The 19,422-nt window shown below is 42.6% G+C and overlaps 1 protein-coding gene across 6 annotated transcripts in view; it reads right to left on the reverse strand.

Moving 5' to 3' along the window:
- The window catches only part of ATG4C (autophagy related 4C cysteine peptidase), a 76,329-nt gene that overhangs the window by 24,914 nt on the left and 31,993 nt on the right, over nt 1–19,422 (reverse strand). For all 6 annotated transcript variants that reach the window (XM_043962672.1, XM_043962676.1, XM_043962671.1 and 3 more), the window contains 3 exons: nt 18,107–18,434; nt 14,221–14,291; nt 9,138–9,274 (listed from right to left, as the gene is read on the reverse strand). In XM_043962672.1, the coding sequence (XP_043818607.1) occupies nt 9,138–9,274; nt 14,221–14,291; nt 18,107–18,434 (536 nt within the window). The remainder of the gene's footprint in view (nt 1–9,137; nt 9,275–14,220; nt 14,292–18,106; nt 18,435–19,422) is intronic.

A 19,422-nucleotide genomic window follows, 5' to 3' on the forward strand; every position in this document is an offset into this window, starting at 1 on the left:
ACACCAAAAAATAAATGAATGTATTTATGGCAATAATTGGGACTATATTTCATTTATTGGTTCTACTTAAAGACGTGTTGTCCTACCAATCCTAAAAACCCAGGGACTCACAGGATCATCAAGAAGGAACTGGAAGGGCCACTGGAGGCCAGCGAGCCCAACCTCTTCATTTTACATCTGTCAAACTGAGGCCCAGAGAAGGTCTTTAACTCGCCCCTTGGTCACACTGCGGCCACTAGGACACTATGCAACACATGTGACAAAATGGAGCATCTCTTTTGGCCCTGAAATCTACAGTCTTAGGACATAATCCTAACACTGTAAACAGAAGAAAAGTACAAAAAATATTCATGAGTATTTTATGTGGATCAGGAAGAGAAGAGATCATAAATACAATGGATTAGAAGATATACCTACAATGATCAGAAAGCGACTGAATAAATTATGGTGTGTTAATGTAATGAAATCTGATGCAAGTATAAAAATGTATAAATACTATGATGAAATCTGGGAAAACCTTCATGAGAGGAGGCAAAGTGAAATGTGCATCACAGAGACCATAAGCAGGTTCTTGACAACTGTATTTTTAAAAAGACAATAAGTCAAAGGGAAGGGAACTTCTGAGACAACTGAAAAGAGATTGAGATGACACTCATTTGGGGGGATGTTTACTTTCAATTCATTCGGCTCTACTTTGTTCAAGGTTAAGAGTTTAATGTAATATTTTGTTTACCAGATTATTTGACTTTGATGGTTAAGTTTCTTTTTCTTTTCTTTTTTTTTTTTTGTCGGGGTAATGAGGGTTAAGTGACTTGCCCAGGGTCACACAGCTAGTAAGTATCAAGTGTCTGAGGTCACATTTGAACTCAGGTCCTTCTCAATCCAGGGCTGGTGCTTTGTCCACTGTGCTACCTAGCTGTCCCCATTTTTTTTTTCACTTTTTAAAAAAATTTTTGTAAGTTTCTAATAAATTTTTTAAATCACAGGACCAACTCAAAAAGATTATGCAATATACCCACCCCCTCTACTTAGAGTAGAATTCCACCTAAAATCTTCCAGTTTACTATATAATTTATTCTTTAAAATATCCATGAAGGGGGGCAGCTAGGTGACACAGTGAATAAAGCCCTGGATTAAGGAGGACCTGAGTTCAAATCTGGCCTCAGACACTTGACCCTTAACTGACTGTGTGACCCTGAGCAAGTCACTTAGCCCTCATTGCCCCGCAAAAAACAATAAATTTTTTAAATATCCATGAAGGATTCCTCTTATATAAAAGAATCATACCATGTGAGTAGATCCTACACTTTTTTTTTTTTTTTTAGTGAGGCAATTGGGGTTAAGTGACTCGCCCAGGGTCACACAGCTAGTAAGTGTTAAGTGTTTGAGGCTGGATTTGAACTCAGGTACTCCTGACTCCAGGGCCGGTGCTCTATCCACTGTGCCATCTAGCTGCCCAATCCTACATTCTTTAAAATAGGAGTCTCATAATTTTAAATGTCTGCAGTCAATTATACGAATAGCAACAGGACTAGGTCAAGTGTTACCAAATCCCAAGAAAACTAACCAGTCTTCTAAACCCCCATGCTTCAAACAAAAGAAGAGACATTTTGGTTTAAGAGGAATAAAAATAAGTTTAGTATGTGCTCAAAAGCCCTAATTAGTAACTAAACAATAGTTTCCTTTGAAAAGCAACTGTTTTAAATCCAAGGAATCTCCCTAATCATCACATAATTAAGAAAAGTAAATGAGACTGAAAATTTAATAACTAGATGGGTTTTTTCTAATTAGATAAAATTACACATAAGACAAAACTAGTTCATGCTAACTGGGTTGCTCCCATGAAGGATTCGCTGTCACCACCAACCTTTTTTTCCCCTCTAATCATAGATTCCCAGAAAATTTGCATAGTAGTTCCTTCCTTTCATTTGAGAGTCGACTAGACTGTGAGCTCCTACAGGGAAGGAGCCGTCTTTTGCCTCTTTTTGTATCTGGCATTTAAGTGAGTGCCTGACACTTAATAAATGATGATGTGCTTGACTGGGAGAAGTTTGGTCTCCCAAATCACTTATTTCACACTAGAACCCATGAAGCGGTGAGAATGCCCTCACTGATAAAAGAGAAAAGAAAGAAAATAGCACCAAGAGGCCCTGCCTGGGACCCAATGCAGAAAGCCAACAATTCCAAGAGATGGGCAGATAAAAAATGATGGCACTTGACAACTTAATTCGCGTTTGCCTTTCAGTAGTAAATCAGGAGCAGTCTAGGAACTAGAATGTCCCTGAGTTCACAGGACCTTGTCTTGTAAAGACTCCAAAAATTGGCTTCTCCACCATGAAAAGGCCTCTGAGCTGCGTGCAGGAGGCTGTGTAGATAAGGCTGAAGTTGTCAGTCAAGGAGAGGCCTTGTGTATTGTGCTGCATGATGGGCGACGGCCGAGGAAGCCCCTCACACTGCCCAGAGGAAACAAAAACAGTTCTGAAGTCAGCCATCTTCCCTTTGTTCCTAACGACAGTAGGCTCCTGGGAATTTCTTTGGTGTTTCATAAAAAGATAAAGGGTAATGATGGAAGAAGATGGACATTAATGGCTATGAACACAGGGGTCCTCTGGCTATTGGCAAGGACACGCCATGCCACGTGCACTGAACCCCAACATTTGACTCTCTGTGGTTACTATGGTTCCCAATCTGCCTTTTTCTTTCAGTCTCACTTTGGTTTTTAAATCCTGAGACAATACATAAAACTCAATTTACCCTGGCATCAAAGTCCTTTTTTAATCTCAAATGGAAATTTCTCAAGCACCAGTGTTTTGTAGGCTTTAAGGGTAGAAGGTATAGTTAATCAATTAATCAATAGATCCTTATTAAGCACCTACTGTTTGCCAGACGCTGTGTTAAACACCACGAATATAAAAAGAGACGGAAGTCCCTGCTCTCAAGGAGCTTACAATCTAATGGGAAAGAATGTTGGGTTGAACAGATGAAAGAGTCTCTTCCCAAAATTTGATGGATTTTTTAAAAATCAGCTTCCTTGTCATCTTGCACAGTGCAACTTCAAACGACACAACCGATTTGTGGATTAGCGAGAAAAATCTGGTTTTGGTCAGGCAGACTAGGGAGTGGTAAGTTACTGATACAGGAATCAAGAGACTTGCAGAAAGGATCAAGCTGTGGAAAACAGTTACAGCCATCAAATTATTTATCTTTGCTGTTGATCATGAATCACAGAATCTGAAAATAAGACAGGACGTCAGCAGCCACTGGGTGCAATCCATTCTCTTTTTTTTTTTTCAGGCAATGGAGGTTAAGTGACTTGCCCAGGGTCACACAGCTAGTAAGTGTCAATCGTCTGAAGCCGGATTTGAACTCAGGTACTCCTGAATCCAGGGCCGGTGCTTTAACCACTGCTCCATCTAGCTGCCCCTGCAATCCATTCTCAAAAGAAATCCCCCTTATAACAAGCCTGATGATGAGCAGCCCCCCAGCTTCTACCGAGGACCTCCCAGATCAGGAACCCACAGCCTCAAGAGGCAGCCCACTGCACTCTAGGACAGCAATAATGATTAATGCATTTTTCCTGACATTAAGCCCAGGGGGTCTTCTTTGCAACTCCCACTCACAACTCCTGGTTCTGAGGAAAATTCATTAGAGGGGTGTTTGGTTCTAGCAAAGAAAGCGGTGATCACAAACAGCCAGCAGACTTTCATAGAAAACAGGATAGCCTTATTTCCTTTTTAATAGGGTTACTAAACTGGTGGTTGAGAGTGTCGTAACAGCCAGCACTGATATTGTAAAACATTTTACATGTTATCTCATCTGATCTTTATAACAACCCTATGAGGGAAGTACTAATATTAACCCCATTTTACAGATTAGGAAACCAAGAGTGAGAAAAGTTAGGTGACTTGCCCAAGGTCCCACAGCTGAGAGCTGTGTGAGGTAGGATTTGAACTCTGGTCTTCCTGATTCCAAGTCTAACACTGTCTACTGTAACAATTGGAATAACGCCACCTGCTGGAGACTTACTGTAGAAGAGTTCTGCCCATGAAGCGACGGTCTTTGAGGGCAAGACCGGGAGTCTTTTCTTTGGCGTCAGGAAGTGACGCGGGCTAGTGGGAGGAGGAAGGAAGAGACTGGCGCTCAGTCTCACTCTCTTTCCTTTGGATGCTGGTGGAGCTAGAAATGTGCTCTCCCTTTAATAGATAGGAATCTAGGCCTTTCTCTCTCTTTATCAAATTCTTATTCTCCTTAATAAATGCTTAAAAGTCTAACTCTTGCTAAAGCTTATAAGTTATTGGCGACCACTCATTAGATATTTTAGACAGACTAGCTAGAATTTTAGCCCTTAACACTACTAAACCATCTAAGTCCTAGATTCTAGCCAAGCATTTGATAAAATAGCTCTGTGGAAAAGCTGCAGAGATGTGGACTGTGGTAACAGAATTAGACGGCTTTGGGAGCTGATGGAACACCCAGATCCACAGAGTATTGGTGGCAGGTCCAATATCAACATGGCAAGAGTTTTCCAGTAGCTCACTCCACGGTGTGGGCTGGATCTCGTGTGGCTTAGCATATTTGTCAATGATTTAAATAATATATAGATGGCACATTCACTAAATGTGAAGACGATACAAAACAGGCAAGGACAGCCAACATGCTGGATGATAGAGTCAGGATGCACAAATACCTTCAGAGACAAGGGTCTTGGGCTAAATCTTGGAAGCTGAAATTTAATACCAATAAATGTAAAGTCTTACGTGGTTTCCAAAAAATCAGCCTCACAAATAGAGAGGAGAGAAGACACGGTTCTCTATCAGACTGTGTGAAAAAGTTCCAGGCATTTCAGTGGACTCCCTCCTGTCTGTCTCACCCAGACACAGCTGTTTGCACGTGGTCTCCCTCATTAGCCTGGGAGCGTCTTGACAGCAGAGGGTTAGTTTTTCTTTCTTTCTATCCCCCATACTTAGCACAGGGCCTGGCATACCGGAGGTACTTAACCCTAGCTTCCAGAAATAAGGAGGCGATAGTCCTCCCATATTCTGCCCTACTCAGACCAAGTCTGAAGCCCTGGCTTCGGTTCTGGGTGCCACAGTCTAAGAAGGATGTGAATAGGCATCCTAAGATGGGCAGCTGGACCAACTAAAGGCATCAGAAAAGAGAAGGTTCAGGAGGGTACAGAAGCCCTGTGTTTGGGTTGTCACATGGAAGGGGAGAGGACAGAGCCAGGAGCAATGTGGGGACGCTACCAAGGAGCCAATGGAAGCTCTACTTCCTGAGGATCACGGCAGTCCAGAAGTGGAGAAGGCCGTCTTGAAAGGCCGGGATGCCCTCGGTGGAGGTCTCCAAGCAAAGGCTATTGGGACAATTGTCAAGCACAGTCCATTCTGCCACGCAGTGATATTTGCAAAAGCAGGCAACACAAACCACAGGGCTCGAAATCTCTGTCAGGGAGATATTAGAAAAAAGACAGGAACCTAATAAAAACAGCAACAGACTTTTATACATGCTAAGCGGCTAAGAAATCTCTAAATACCAAAATAAAAAGTGTCAATGTCCATGACTCGGGCTGCTGCTCAGGCTGCACTCCAATCCCAAGGGACAGGCTGGCACAGGCCACGGCCACAGGCCAGAGGGCTACCTCAATGGGTTGAGGGGCAGAGGCATAGCAGGAGGTGGGGAAGAGAAAACCAGCCGTCCTCAGCCCACGGCCCCTACTACACCAGAAGACGCAATAAATGAAGCCCTTTACCTTGAAAAAAGATCTTGAGCCTGCTTATCAATGTGGACATGAGAAGGGCTGCCTCTTGTGAGCCATTGTGAAGTGTTACAGTTTTCTATATCTCTGCTGGTTTTTGAGGTCAAAATTGAGCATAATCAAATGCAAAATTCAAAATCCACATTAAGGTCAAATTGGTCCCTGATAGATTGATTTCTCTGGAACAAAAAGGTGTTTTCAAAACAAGTGTTACAGCAGAACTGACCCTGTTACGGTACTTGTTTTCTTCAGGTCTGGGTGGACAAGAGGGCCACTGAGGTCCTTCTGACTCAAATTCTACAACTCTGTGATTCTGTGAAAGCTCCGTATGAAGAAACAAGAGCTTTTACTCTTATTTCCTCAGTATGTGAGACAGGGCAAGGGGCTGGAGTTCTGACTATGCTGCTCACTAGCTTTATTTAAATGATAGGGAACCAATGGAGCTTACTGGGTACATATGTCTAGGAGGGTGGGGGTGGAGGGCAACACAAGCCGACCTAGGTTTTAGGGAGACCACTTTGGAATGGAGGGTGGCCTGGACAGGGGTGAGACTTGGGGCAGGCAGACCCACCAGCCGCTACTGCAATGGTCCAGGCATGAGGTGATGAGGGCCTGCACCAGGGCAGGGGCAGGATCAGAGCAGAGGTGTCATGAAGGCAAAATCGACAGGCCTTGGCAACAGACTGGATGAGTGGGGCGTGAAAGGTCAAGTTTCAAGCCTGGATGACTTGGAGGATGGTGGTCCCTTTGATGGTGATAATGAAGTCAGGAAGAGGGGGGCATTTGGAAGGAAAGATAATGAGTCCAGTTTGGGACATGCTGAGGTGAAGACATCTGTGGGACACCCAGTTCAAAATAAAGCACGAGGTCCCTCTGCATCCCAATGACTCCAAGCTCGCTGCCTTTGCCCATGGACAGGAGCTTCTCGGAGTTAGTTCCAAGCTGGCACAGACTGCCCCCATCTCCCGGTGGGAGGGGACCAGCGGAGACTCTCTCATGGCTTACCCTGGAAGTCGCAATGCCGTCTTCCTCCAAATTCCTCTAAGAACATCCCCCAGTTATGCTCCTATGGGGATAGACTGAGCTTGGCCCAGGTTCAGCCTACATTTAAGGAAGGACGTGTCTCAGCCCTGGGATGCCTCCGATAGGGTTACTGAAGACACCGTACCCCCTGAAGGGCATCGGAAACAGGCCGAACCTTTCTTTCTAAACAGTTTCTACTCCATACTGCTCCTTCTCGGGAAGCACACCAAATGCACAGCGGGCATCTATGGCATGAGCCCCTGAGCATAGCACTGGTCTCCACAGCAGGTGAACAGACCCAGACATACCTCGGGAGCACCAAGTCCATCCTCGACAGAAGATTCACAGAAAGACCAAGCCAAGAACTCCACGGAAGAAGAGCCCCTTCTGGTGGCACAGAGCACCCCCTGTGAGACCACAGCAGGCAGACAGACAAACAGATGTCCCCTTTGCCACAGTGAACAAGTGAAGTGGACCATCAATACCCTGGGGCAATGACAGGGAAAAGGATGCAGAGTGGTGGCCAAGGACACAGACTGAACAGGACTAAGAGAAAACACTGTTCTCTGTACCTTCCGAGCTCTTAGAAAGATCTGAAGTTGTGGAAAAAGAAAACCTCACAAAACCCTGGGGAAAGGGTCAGCAGCGGGAGGAGGGAGAAAGCTCGCACTGTGCACGACTCCTTCATCAGGACTGAGTGTGTAAAACTCCAGGACACCGCGGTGAGTGCCAGTCTCAAAAACCCGCTGGGCACTCAAGAAGACAAAAGTCACCTCTACAAGAAGAAGGGACTGGACCAAGTCTTGCGGTGGAAGGAGAAAGAATTAAACACAGTCTTTGGAAGGGCCACTGCCCTCCAGGTGTGGTGCCTCCACTCTAGGCAGGGTGCCAAGTCCATCGCCCTGCAGCCAACCTGGGGGTACTTCTGGGCAAGTCCTCAGACCAGAAACACAAAGCCTGGGTCAAGGTCCCCCCCCCAGAGGCTTTACAAGCTTGAGAATTCTGAAGGAAGGGCTGCCAACCCCCAGAATCCCTCCTGCACCCCAATGGGCATAAGAGTGAGGCTTTAATAAGAGACAGAGCAGCTTTCAAGCAGGTGTGTCTAACATGCCCAGGCAGCCCCAGAACCAGACAAAAACGTCACTGGGGCAACATTTAACAAAATGAACAAAAATGCCACTGAACATGGATAATGTTCATGTGTGGTATTCTGAGTCAATCTGCAGCCGACCCACAGAGATGCCTACATATGGTTGGGTGGCCCCAGTTTCTATTTGAGCTGGACACCAGGGCTTTGGAGCCTGACCCTGCCCAATCAGAGTTAAATATGGCTCTTTTCAGGTTTTTCCTCTCCCCTCCCACTAAGCATTTCTTCCTGGCATCTCCCTCAGCTGCTAGCTCACCCCATCACTTCTACCTTTATAAAAAAACCATTCTAATCTTCTCTTATTGACCTCACGACAGCACCAGAAAACAAATCAATAGGAAGAAAAAATAATCTGATGTCCATAGAGAAGTCTGTGTTTCAATATCTGATCATTTTCAGTGGTTTAATTTAGATCTGAGTTATACACAAAGACATTTATCTACACCTTAAAAAGTAGCAAAGGCAGGTGACGTGAACTATAACTAGAATTTGTTTGTAATTACTGCCTCTCTCCAGGTGGCTCTGAAGAAAATAAAGTAGATCTTTCCACTTTGCCTCAGAACACTGTGTGCTCTTCAATTCTGTCTGATCTCGTAATACTGAAATTTAAAATCGCTAAAGTCAAACTTTACAACTTAGATCTATAACATCATCCCTACACATTTAATAGAAAGAAGACTTGCCAACCATAGTATTTGCTCCTATTTGCCAGTATGGCTGTTTTTAAAAATGATGGACCGGGGCAGCTAGGTGGCGCAGTGGATAGAGCACCGGCCCTGGAGTCAGGAGTACCTGAGTTCAAATCCGGCCTCAGACACTTAACACTTAACTAGCTCTGTGACCCTGGGAAAGTCACTTAACCCCAATTGCCTCACAAAAAAAAAAAAAATGATGGACCTACTGTTTCTATTTTTTGGCTTTTTTTTTCTTTGTTGAGGTTTTTCCCTTTTGTTCTAATTCTTCTTTCACAACCTGATTAACGCAGAAATATGTTTAAGGTGATTGTACATGTATAACCTATATCCCATTGCTTTCTGTCTTGGGGAGGAGGGAGGGAAGGAGGAAAATGTGGAACTAAAAATCTTATGAAAACAAATGTTGAAAATTATCTTTACATGTCACTGGAAAATAATAAAATGCTTTGATGGAAAAAAATAAAAAAAGAAATAGATAAAAATAACCATAAACAGTGATGGGCCTCTGATCTCACACCTTCACAAATTCTAAGTAGTCCATGTTGGTTCTCTCCCCTCCGAGTCGAACAGGAACTAATATAATAACCGCTTTGTCTTCTGTACTCTCAGAGCCCGTAGAAATGCACTGTTTGTCAATGACATCAGCCTTGTAAACTGGAAAAAAACACAATTAGTATACATTAGATTTCCATACAAATGACTTCAAGATCTGGGGGCAGCTAGGTGGTGTAGTGGATAAAGCAACAGCCCTGGATTCAGGAAGACCTGAGTTCAAACCCGGCCTCAGACACTTGACACTTACTAGGTGGGTGACCCTGGGCAAGTCACTTGACCCTCATTGCCCTGCCAAAAAAACCCAAAAGACAAATGACTCCAAGATCATTTTTCTCTGGACTTCTTTTCACTGCCCAGTTTATCTCTCTATCCCCCAAGAGAGAGACAACAATGTCTCAAACTCCTTTTAAGCTAAATATGCCAAGATTCTCAAGCGTCCCTTCCCCACCCCAGACTTCCTGGTACGTAACATCACAATCAGTTTTCCTCCTCTAAACTCTTGGGATCTTCCAGAGCCTAATTGCTGATTACCAAATACCTCCACCCTGCCCCCCCCCCCCCGCAACACTCAACAAGATCAAGCCCCCCATCTCAGATCTGGACTCTGCAAACTACTCCACGGTCTTTCTAGTTCTGTCCCCTCACCCAGACAGAGGCTAAGACACATAGTATGGGGGCTCCTGGCAATGCTCATTGGAGGTAACACAATAGAACGGAAAGAACACGGATTTGAAGTAAAACGTGCCTGGGATGAGTCCCTTCTCTGACCTCCTGCTCCGGGTCTTAGTTTCCTCATCCATTCAATGAAGGGGAAGTCCCTTCCAGGCCTAAATCTGATATTATGACAGTTTCTTATCACGGCAAATTCAAGGCTATTTATTCCGGCTTTCTGAGGACCTCCTGTCTTCTGCTGCTCTGTTCTCCCAATACATCCCAGTCAAGTGAATCTCCATTTCTAAGAGGTTTCTACTATCGCCGTAAACTGGAATTCCAACTACCGAGACAAAGGAACAGTTCCATTGGCATGCCCAGCAGAGGGGCATAGAAAACGCCACTGCTTTTCTCCCGACTCCACTGCCATTCTCAGCTGCCTCAGCACAGGCAATTAGCATTGCTCCTACAGGCCTTGATACAAAATCTTTAAAACCTACTTCAAATGAAGAGAGAGAACTCACATACATTCAAATTCAACAAACATTTGTTAAGGGGAAGAAACAAGTTATTTATTAAGCTCTTACTATGTGCCAGGCAGTGTACAAATAGTATCTCATTTAATCCTCAAAACAATCCTTCCAGGTACGTACTGTTATAAGGATGAGTCACACTGCAGGTATCTAAGGCAGGATTTGAATTCAGGTCTTCCTAACTCCAGGTCCAGTGCTCTGTGTACTGTGCCACCATCTGCCCTTATTAACTTATTATGTCAGGAACTGGGGTTACAAAAATGAAAAATTATATAGTCCATGAGCCTCCAGGAATTTACAATATAACATGAGGAAGAAGCACACAAATGACTCTAAATTAGAAAATAAGTCCCTTGGACAGCTGGCTCGAGTAAACTGAGATTCTCAGGAAGGTGTGGATCACTCCTTCAGGGATGCACGGAGGAGCCAGGAGCTGGCAGGGCCAGGAAGGAGGAGGCTGATGGCAGAGATGGGACTGAAAGGTGTGGAGGGCCGCACACAAACAGCAGAGGGGCCAAGATCAGAAAAAGAGCGAGGATACCGCTCTTCTGAAATGGGGCCCAAAAGGTGAGAGATGGTCAAGTTGTGGAAGTCCATGAAGGCCTTTATGAGTCAACTTTACTCAGTAGGCAATGGAAAGCCGCTGCATGGTTTTGAGCAGAAGAGTAATGAAGTCTAACCAATTCACATTAGAAAAATGATATGAGCAAACTGGAGGAAAGTAGAGTACATAACTGAGAAACCCAAGGGAGTAAACACTAAAGACCAATGACGAGGGATTCAATAGGGTCAAACAGTTTACTTCTTTTTTTTTTTTTTTGGTGAGGAAATTGGGGTTAAGTGACTTGCCCAGGGTCACACAGCTAGTACGAGTCAAGTGTCTGAGGCCGGATTTGAATTCAGGTCCTCCTGAATCCAGGGCCAGTGCTTTATCCACTGTGCCACCTAGCTGCCCCAAACAGTTTACTTCTTATATCTGTAACTGTAAAGAATGGGATCATTACTTGGGTAGTGTGAAAGAGCACACATAGATGGAAGGCTTAGAATTGAGTTGAGTATGACAAGATGGCCCTAAAAAATAAAATGGGGTAGGGAGAGGTAAAATGGAGCAATTATCTCATACAAAAAGGCTTGAATGGAAGCAGTGGAAGCAGGAAGGGGTGGAGGGTTGGTAGTGCTAGAACCTTATTCTCCTCAGAACAATTAAATAATTAATTAAGGAGGGCATAACAATACAGCTAAAAGGGTACAAAATATAAAAGTCTTAACTTACAAAGAAATAGGAGGGCAAGAGGATAGGATAAGGGAGGGACTCTTCAGAGTGTATGCAGATCAAAAAGTAGGAAGGTAAAGGAAGATGATAAGAGAGGGACTTTAAGAAGAGTCAAGGGAAAGGATAAGGGCGAGATTTTTAGAAGGGGTGTGGAACAAGTAAATTAGAACATTGAGGGGGAACAGATAGGGTAAAAAGAGAGGGAGAAAGATAAACAATGAGTCTAAATAGGATGGAGAGAAACACACAACTAGTAAGTATAACTTTGAATGTGAATGGGACAAACTCACCCATAAAACAAAAATGGATAGCAGAATGGATTAAAAACTAAAATCCAACAATATGTTATTTACCAGAAATACATTTAAAAATGAGAGATACACACGGAGTAAAAATAAGGGGCTGACATCAAATTTATTACGCTTCAGCTGATACAAAAAAAGCAAAGGGTAGCTATCATGACCTCAGACAAAGTTAAAGCAAAAAGAGATTTAATTTAAAAAGCTATATAGGGAAACTACATTATGATATTACCATAGATAATGAAGTAATATCAATACTAAACCTGTATGCACCAAATACTATAGCATCCAAATTTTAAAAGAAAAGCTAAATGGTGGAAATAGATAGCAAAACTATAAGAATGGTGACTTCAACCTTCCCCTCTCAGAACTAGTTAAATCTAACCAAAAATAAATAAGAAGTCAAGGAGATGAATAAAATCTTAGATAAACTAGATATGATAGACATCTGGAAAAAACTGAATGGGAACAGAAAGGAATATACCTTTTCCCTAGTGGTACATGGTCCCTTTCCAAATATTGACCATATGTTAGGGTATAAAAAACTTTATAGCCAAATGTAGAAAAGCAAAAATATTAAATGCATCCTTTTCAGATCACAATGCAATAAAAATTATATTTAATAAGGGACCACTGAAACAGATTAGAAATTAATTGGAAATGAACCTAATCTTAAAGAATGAGTGGGTTAAAGAGCAAATCACGGTCATCATCAATAATTTCATTATATAGAATGACAACAATGAGATAACATATAACAGCAACAGTATTTGTATTTCTTTTTTTTTCTCGCTGCTTGCAATATTTTCTCCTTGACTTGGGAGTTCTGGAATTTGGCTATAATATTCCTGGAGGTTTTCCTTTTGGGAGCTCTTTCTAGAAGTGATTGGTGGATTCTTTTAATTTCTATTTTACCTTCTACTTCTAGAATATTAGGGCAGTTTTTCCTGATAATCTCTTGGAAGATGCTATCTAAACTCTTATTTTAGTCATGGTTTTCAGGTAGTCCAATGATTTTCAAATGATCTCTTCTGGATCTATTTTCCAGGTCAGCTGTTTTTCCAAGGAGATATTTCACATTGCCCTCTATTTTTTTATTCATTTGGATTTGCTGTACTGTGTCTTGGTTTCTCATAAAGTTACAAGCAACAAGGGGATATGGTTCTACCTTTGAATATTTCTTTGAAGGGCTATCACACAAGAGGGGACTAACCAGACTCCTTCTATTTAGCACCCAACAGCAAACACTGGCACACTCATCGGGATTTGTAGGGAGGCAGACTTTAGCTCAATATAAAGACCACCTGCCCCAAAATGGAACCAATCACTTCAGAGTTTAAAGCAGAGGGTGGTGACCAATCCACCTGCTGAGGACGCTGGACACGGGGTTTACACCTCAGGTGGAGTTTAGACCCTCTAAGACCTGCTCCAGTCTCATACCTAGGAGCCTTAGGAACAGCCATGTCTCCTCTAGTCTAAAAAAGCATGAGGAGCATCACAAGCACTCAAACCCCATACATCACAAATGATGCTTACCATTTCGGGCATTCAAATGCACTGAAGGCATTAGTATTATTTAAAAAAACAAAACTAACCCTATATGAGGTATCTCCATTTGGGCATTTTTAAAAAATGTTCTCAGGAAATCAAGGCCTCTATTTCAACCCCAATAAAGTTCCAAAATATTTTTATCTATTAATGATTAGTCCTTTTTTTGTTTGTTTGTTTGTTTTTTTGTGGGGCAATGAGGGTTAAGTGACTTGCCCAGGGTCACACAGCTAGTAAGTGTCAAGTGTCTAAGGCTGGATTTGAACTCAGGTCCTCCTGAATTCAGGGCCGGTGCCTTATCCACTGCACCACCTAATTGCCCACATCTATTAATAATTAAATAAAAAATAACACAGACAGCAAGTAAGAAGCACAGAAATGGTCACAGAGAGCAAGATTTTACTGCCAAACCACAAAACACAGCCCCTTGAAAGATGATGTGAGAATACTTTTTCTTCCCTAAAAATCACTAACTTAGTGAAAAGTTAGCTGGCAAACGTTTCCCTAGATATATAATAAATGCCTATTTCAAAGTCAAGCTTTTAAGAGGGAAATTCGCGTTACAATATTGACTTTTTCATGCATAAATTTGTCCTGATTGTGTACTATGTGTAAGGTACTAAGACACAGCATCCTCCAAGTGCCTACAAATGCTACGAGGAACTCAAGCTTTAACCCACAGGATAAACTGATTCTGTATATTTGACCCAGGCAAGAATTAACTGTATGACGACCCACCTGTACAATCCTGAGCAACGTAAACTGTTATTCCTTGTAAATCAGGGTGTCGTGCCTCTTCAACAGCTTTTCTATAAAATAAGGGGAAATACAGGATTCTCCTTTAAAATATTAAACAGAATTTTTAGGCGGTAACCAAAGACCACTTAACCTCAACCAACGCAGAGAGTTTCCCTCTGGACTGCAATTCTCATAACATCTCTCAGTCTTGGTGTTTTCAAGGATAACGTAAGGGATAATAACAGAACTTACTTTCCAGGGCTATATGAGGACCCAGTATCACATACAGCACTTTGCAAACACCTTCTGCATTTCGAGTGTTCATCCCAATGAATTCAAATGCAACAAAAGCATTTTTTTAAGTTCCTACTATGTGCAGGGGAAAAATAACAGGATTCTTTTCAAAGGAGTTGAAATACTACCTTATATTATTCAAAAAAACCCAGCCTCGCTAATGAAATAAAGTACGGCTCCAAAGACGTGTGGTGCAGAGACAAGTGTAGGTTCTTGGAAGGCTCTGCCAACAGAACATGAACTCTAGGAGGGTGCACTGGCCCTGGGGGTAAATCAAGTCTGCTTCCCAAGGGTCAGAGCCAGGAGACTGGCCTTGGTGCTGAATGCTTGGGCCATAACAGCCCTGGAACCAAAGACTAATAAAAATGAGTTGCTATAGCTCCCTTCACTACCCTGAAGGTGACAATGGCAGAGGAGAGGTCAGAGGGTGCAAAGAATGCCAGCTGCTAAACCATCTACAAACTCTAACTTGGTTGTCAATCCACAGAACAATTCAATCTGGAGAAGACAGAGATCTCCCAGATAACACCAACAGAAATACTTTTCAGGAGTTGACCTAGTCTCTCTCTCTGTGGTTACTTTCCCTATGAATCTTGTCACAGCTTTTATACCATCAGTAGCAAATTCGCCTCCCAGGGTCGCAAGGGCTCCTGAATAAATTTTTAAAATAAGGCTTGTGCTTGTCCACTGATCAGTGAGTACAGGAAATGAATCACATTCATCTCGACATTCTCCCTATAAACAAAATCAGAACGAAAAAGGAAACTGCAGCTAAATGGAAGGACCCGATCACAAGTTCTCCTTGGAGAGGGGAGCAAAGAACCAGGCAGAGTCGGCTTTAGAGTGTCCAAAGGCAACAAGAAATGTTATTCTGGGGGACATCTGGTTACCTCAGCAGGAAAGACGACCAAGAAGAAAATGTCAGTGCATACACAAACTATAAGAGCTCATGTTTATATAGGTAGTGCTTTTAAGGTCTGCAGAGCATTTTAAAAATATGATCTCGGGGGCAGCTAGGTGGCGCAGTGGATAGAGCACTGGCCCTGGAGTCAGGAGGACCTGGGTTCAAATCCAGCCTCAGACACTTAACACTTACTAGCTGTGTGACCCTGGGCAAGTCACTTAACCCCAACTGCCTCACCAAAAAACAAAAACAAAAACAGAAGGACTTGAGTTCAAATCCGACCTCAGACACTGGACATGTTCTAGCTCTGTGACCCTGGGCAAGTCACTTAACCTTCATTGCCCTGCAAAAAAAAAAAATAAGATCTCATTGAATCCTCACAACCACCTTGGGAAGTAAGTACTGAGGTAGACAGAGATCTTGGGTCACAACCATGAAGTTAAGAATTAATGGCAGGAAAGTTCTACAAAAAACTTCAAAATACCCTTCAAATTAATATAAACTTTGATACTTGGTGACATCACACCAACATGGAAATAAGCAAGGATGGCAATACATATATCAGAAAACATAGGTCGAGAATAAGGAATGAGAGACTCAAAAGAAACGTAGACTATTCTGAAGCCTCAGATTCATTAAGAAGGAGGGGAAGAGCAGAGGGAAGGGGATGGGGGGAAGGGAGGAGGGAGCAGAAGAGAATGAGGAAAGGGAAGCAGGGGGAGGAGGAGAGAGAAGAGAAAGGAGAGAAGGGAGAGAGGAAGGGGGAAAGGATGGAGAGAAGGGGAGGGGGAGAACAATCAGGTGGCCTCAAGGTGAGGACACAGTTCTGCTTTACCAAAGCCCATCCAGCAGGAAGCAAAGGCTACCAATTGCTCCCAAGCTTGAGAGGCTTCAGCCTTGGGACCAGGGATGGCTGTGGGTGCTGCCCATCTCCTTTCATGGCTGACTACAGGACAATGAAGTGAGCTCAACCCCAATCTCTCTCGGGGAGCATCCATGCCAATAGCATCAGGTATGGAAGCCGAATGGGAAACACGCACCCATACGGTGGGCGTGCCCGTGTTAGCTCTACAGAGTCTTTTCCCGAAGCTCTTTTAACAGCAGCTGGATTTTAAAGCTGTATTCAGAAGGCAGGCAGCACCAGACTATTTTCACCTTTTTAGTTTTTTCTTTCTTGAGGTTCTCCCCTTTCATTCTGATTCTTCTTCCACGACATGACTAATGTGCAAATATGTTTAACATGGTTGTACATATGTAACTATATCAGATTGGTTGCTGCCTTGGGGAGAGTAAAGAGAAGGGAAGGAGGGAGAAAAATTTGGGACTCAAAATCTTATAAAAAATGATTGTTAAAAACGATCTTTATGTGTAACTGGAAAAAAAAAAAGAAAATACTATTAAGATGCTTTTTTTAATTATTCAGGAACCCTTACGACCTGAAGAGGTGAGTTTCCAGCTGAAGGTATACAAGCTATGACAAGATACACAAGGGAAATAATCATAAAGAGATCAGCTCCCCAAAAGTATTTCTGTCAGTGTTATCTAGGATTCCTTTATTCTATCAATTAAATCGGGTTCGAGAGGAATGTGCTCCAGTCCGTGCTGTCATCATGAGAGGAGCCCTGGAGGGTAGAAATGAGCTTAGGAATGACTCTCCTTTTCATAAGTGCTAGGCCAACTTGGGGATAATAAATATCACTTGGTTATTACGCTGAAGAAACAAAAACTAGACAACAGGAGCTAATCCTTCCATTTGAATGGTCTGGTTTGTAAAATGTCTAAGCTCAGGAAGCCATGAGTCGAGACTTAAGAAAAATTTTAAATGGATCGATGTGTCTAACTGGAATAATTTACATCTGCACCTTGACCTCTTATACTTGGATGACATATTAATGATTCCATTTATGACAATACTGGGACATGCACAGAACACCTAAGACCATAAAAAACAAAAAATCAAGAAGTATCCAAATAAATGGCACATAAAAAGGCAAAGTATAGTGAAATTTGACTTTCGACTTTTTTCCGCCCACATTGAATGTCACAGACCCTTTACTTTTACTATGATATAATTATAATATTAATAGTCCCATACATTTACAGTTCACAAGAATCTGATGTGTGCAAAGAAATGCTGAAAACATCAATTTTAGCTCTGACATTTCATTACACTATCAGTACATTACAGCCCCCAGGTTACAGTATTAAAAAAAAAATCTATAATGTTATGCATGTTCCAAGGTTGAAAGAGTTGTTAGTTTTTAGAACATTTCAATAAGGTGCTCTATCGACTGAAAGCTGAGCTTTAAAGAGACCTTGGACATTTGCAACCAACAAGGGGGAAAGTGGCATGTCTCAGTAAATAAACTGAGTGGGGCATGAATGGGCACACTAAGCTGAAACTCTACTGAGCTTTCTTTGCTTTGCAAATAAGAAGAACTCTTTACAGTTATGTCATATAACTTAAAAATTAAAAGATCTGATATATCTGGAGGGAATCTCTTGAATTCTTAATATCCCTCCCCCCTTCTTTCTCTGTTTGTTTCTGTCTGTCTGTCTGTCTGTCTCTCTCTCTCTCTGTTTCTATCTCTCTCTTCTCTGTTTCCCCCCTACTTCTCCCCTCTCCTCATCCCCTCAGTTCTGTCTGACAAGCTATAACATATGATGAGAATTTTAAGAGAATTTTACCTTAAAATGTGTGCAACAACAGCTGGGCCATACCAATCTCCAGCCATTTTCCCAGACTTCTTCCCATATTCAATCAGCTGATGCAGGCCAAAGCAGGTCAATGGAGAGTCTCCAAACCACGAGATGATCTTCCTGTGGCAGCCCTCATTTCTGCCTTCATCGTCAGAGTCCCTCCTGTGTGTTTCTTTAAGAGCGGATGAGGGGACTTTGGGCATCCTTTCTCCCGTAAGGGACGCTTCAAATGACGCTGTGAGTTTTTTTACTGTGTGAGAAGTCCACGATTCAGAATCTGAGTTTTCAATGTCCAGTGCATCTGGCCAGGTCCAGGCTACAGTGGTTTCAAAACAGGGTTTTCATGTTTTTAACAACCAAACTTTAACAAGACTAAACAGAAACTAAGCCTATTAAAACCAGTAACTGTACCTTGTATTGAGCAGACCACAATTACCAATAAATAACTACAACTCTCTCTACCAACCACACAGTCTTTACTGTCAAAAAGCAAAGCGGGGGGTGGCACAGCTAGGTGGTGCAGTGGATAGAGCACCGGCCCTGGAGTCAGGAGTACCTGGGTTCAAATCCAACCTCAGACACTTAACACTTACTAGCTGTGTGACCCTGGGCAAGTCACTTAACCCCAACTGCCTCACTTAAAAAAAAAAAAAAAAGCAAAGCAGATTCCACAAGAGAACAGAACAAAATTTATGATATTTGAAAATAGCAAAGCAGTTATAAAAGACTAATATTTTTCTGTACTTAGAGATTAAACATCAGGTGTTGCTTTTTTTTCTATAAGATTTTCTTTTTCCAAAAAACTATAGCGGCATCATGATAAAATACACCTGAAAGAGAACCTGGCTGGGACTGAGATCTGAATTCTGGTCACATGTGTCCCAACTCTACCCCGATGTTTGACCTTGAGTGAGTCACAGCTACTCTGGGTCTCAGTTATGGGAATAGACTAGATTCTTAATCTGGGATTTCAGGGGGTTCATAAATGTGAATGGGGGAAAACTTACATCTTTTCTCACCTTAATCTCCAGATGACAATGAGCATTTCCTTCTATTGACTAAATTAACTAGAAACATGGTTCTGAGCACGGCCACATAGATTTCACCCAAAGGAGTCCGTGCCACACGTGGTGTGAGCATCCCTGAACCAGACAGTCTCCCCTCCCGGCTCTCACATCCTGGAACTCTCATGGGGGAAAGGGAGTAACTCTACTTCTTTAGCCTAACTCCAAGCGAAAGTCTGCAATCTTGTTTGCAGAAGGCAGATGATGAAACACGTCTCACTCTTCTCAGCCGAGAGAGGC

This window comes from Dromiciops gliroides, chromosome 4, assembly GCF_019393635.1.
Source record: "Dromiciops gliroides isolate mDroGli1 chromosome 4, mDroGli1.pri, whole genome shotgun sequence".
Lineage (NCBI taxonomy): Eukaryota > Metazoa > Chordata > Mammalia > Microbiotheria > Microbiotheriidae > Dromiciops > Dromiciops gliroides.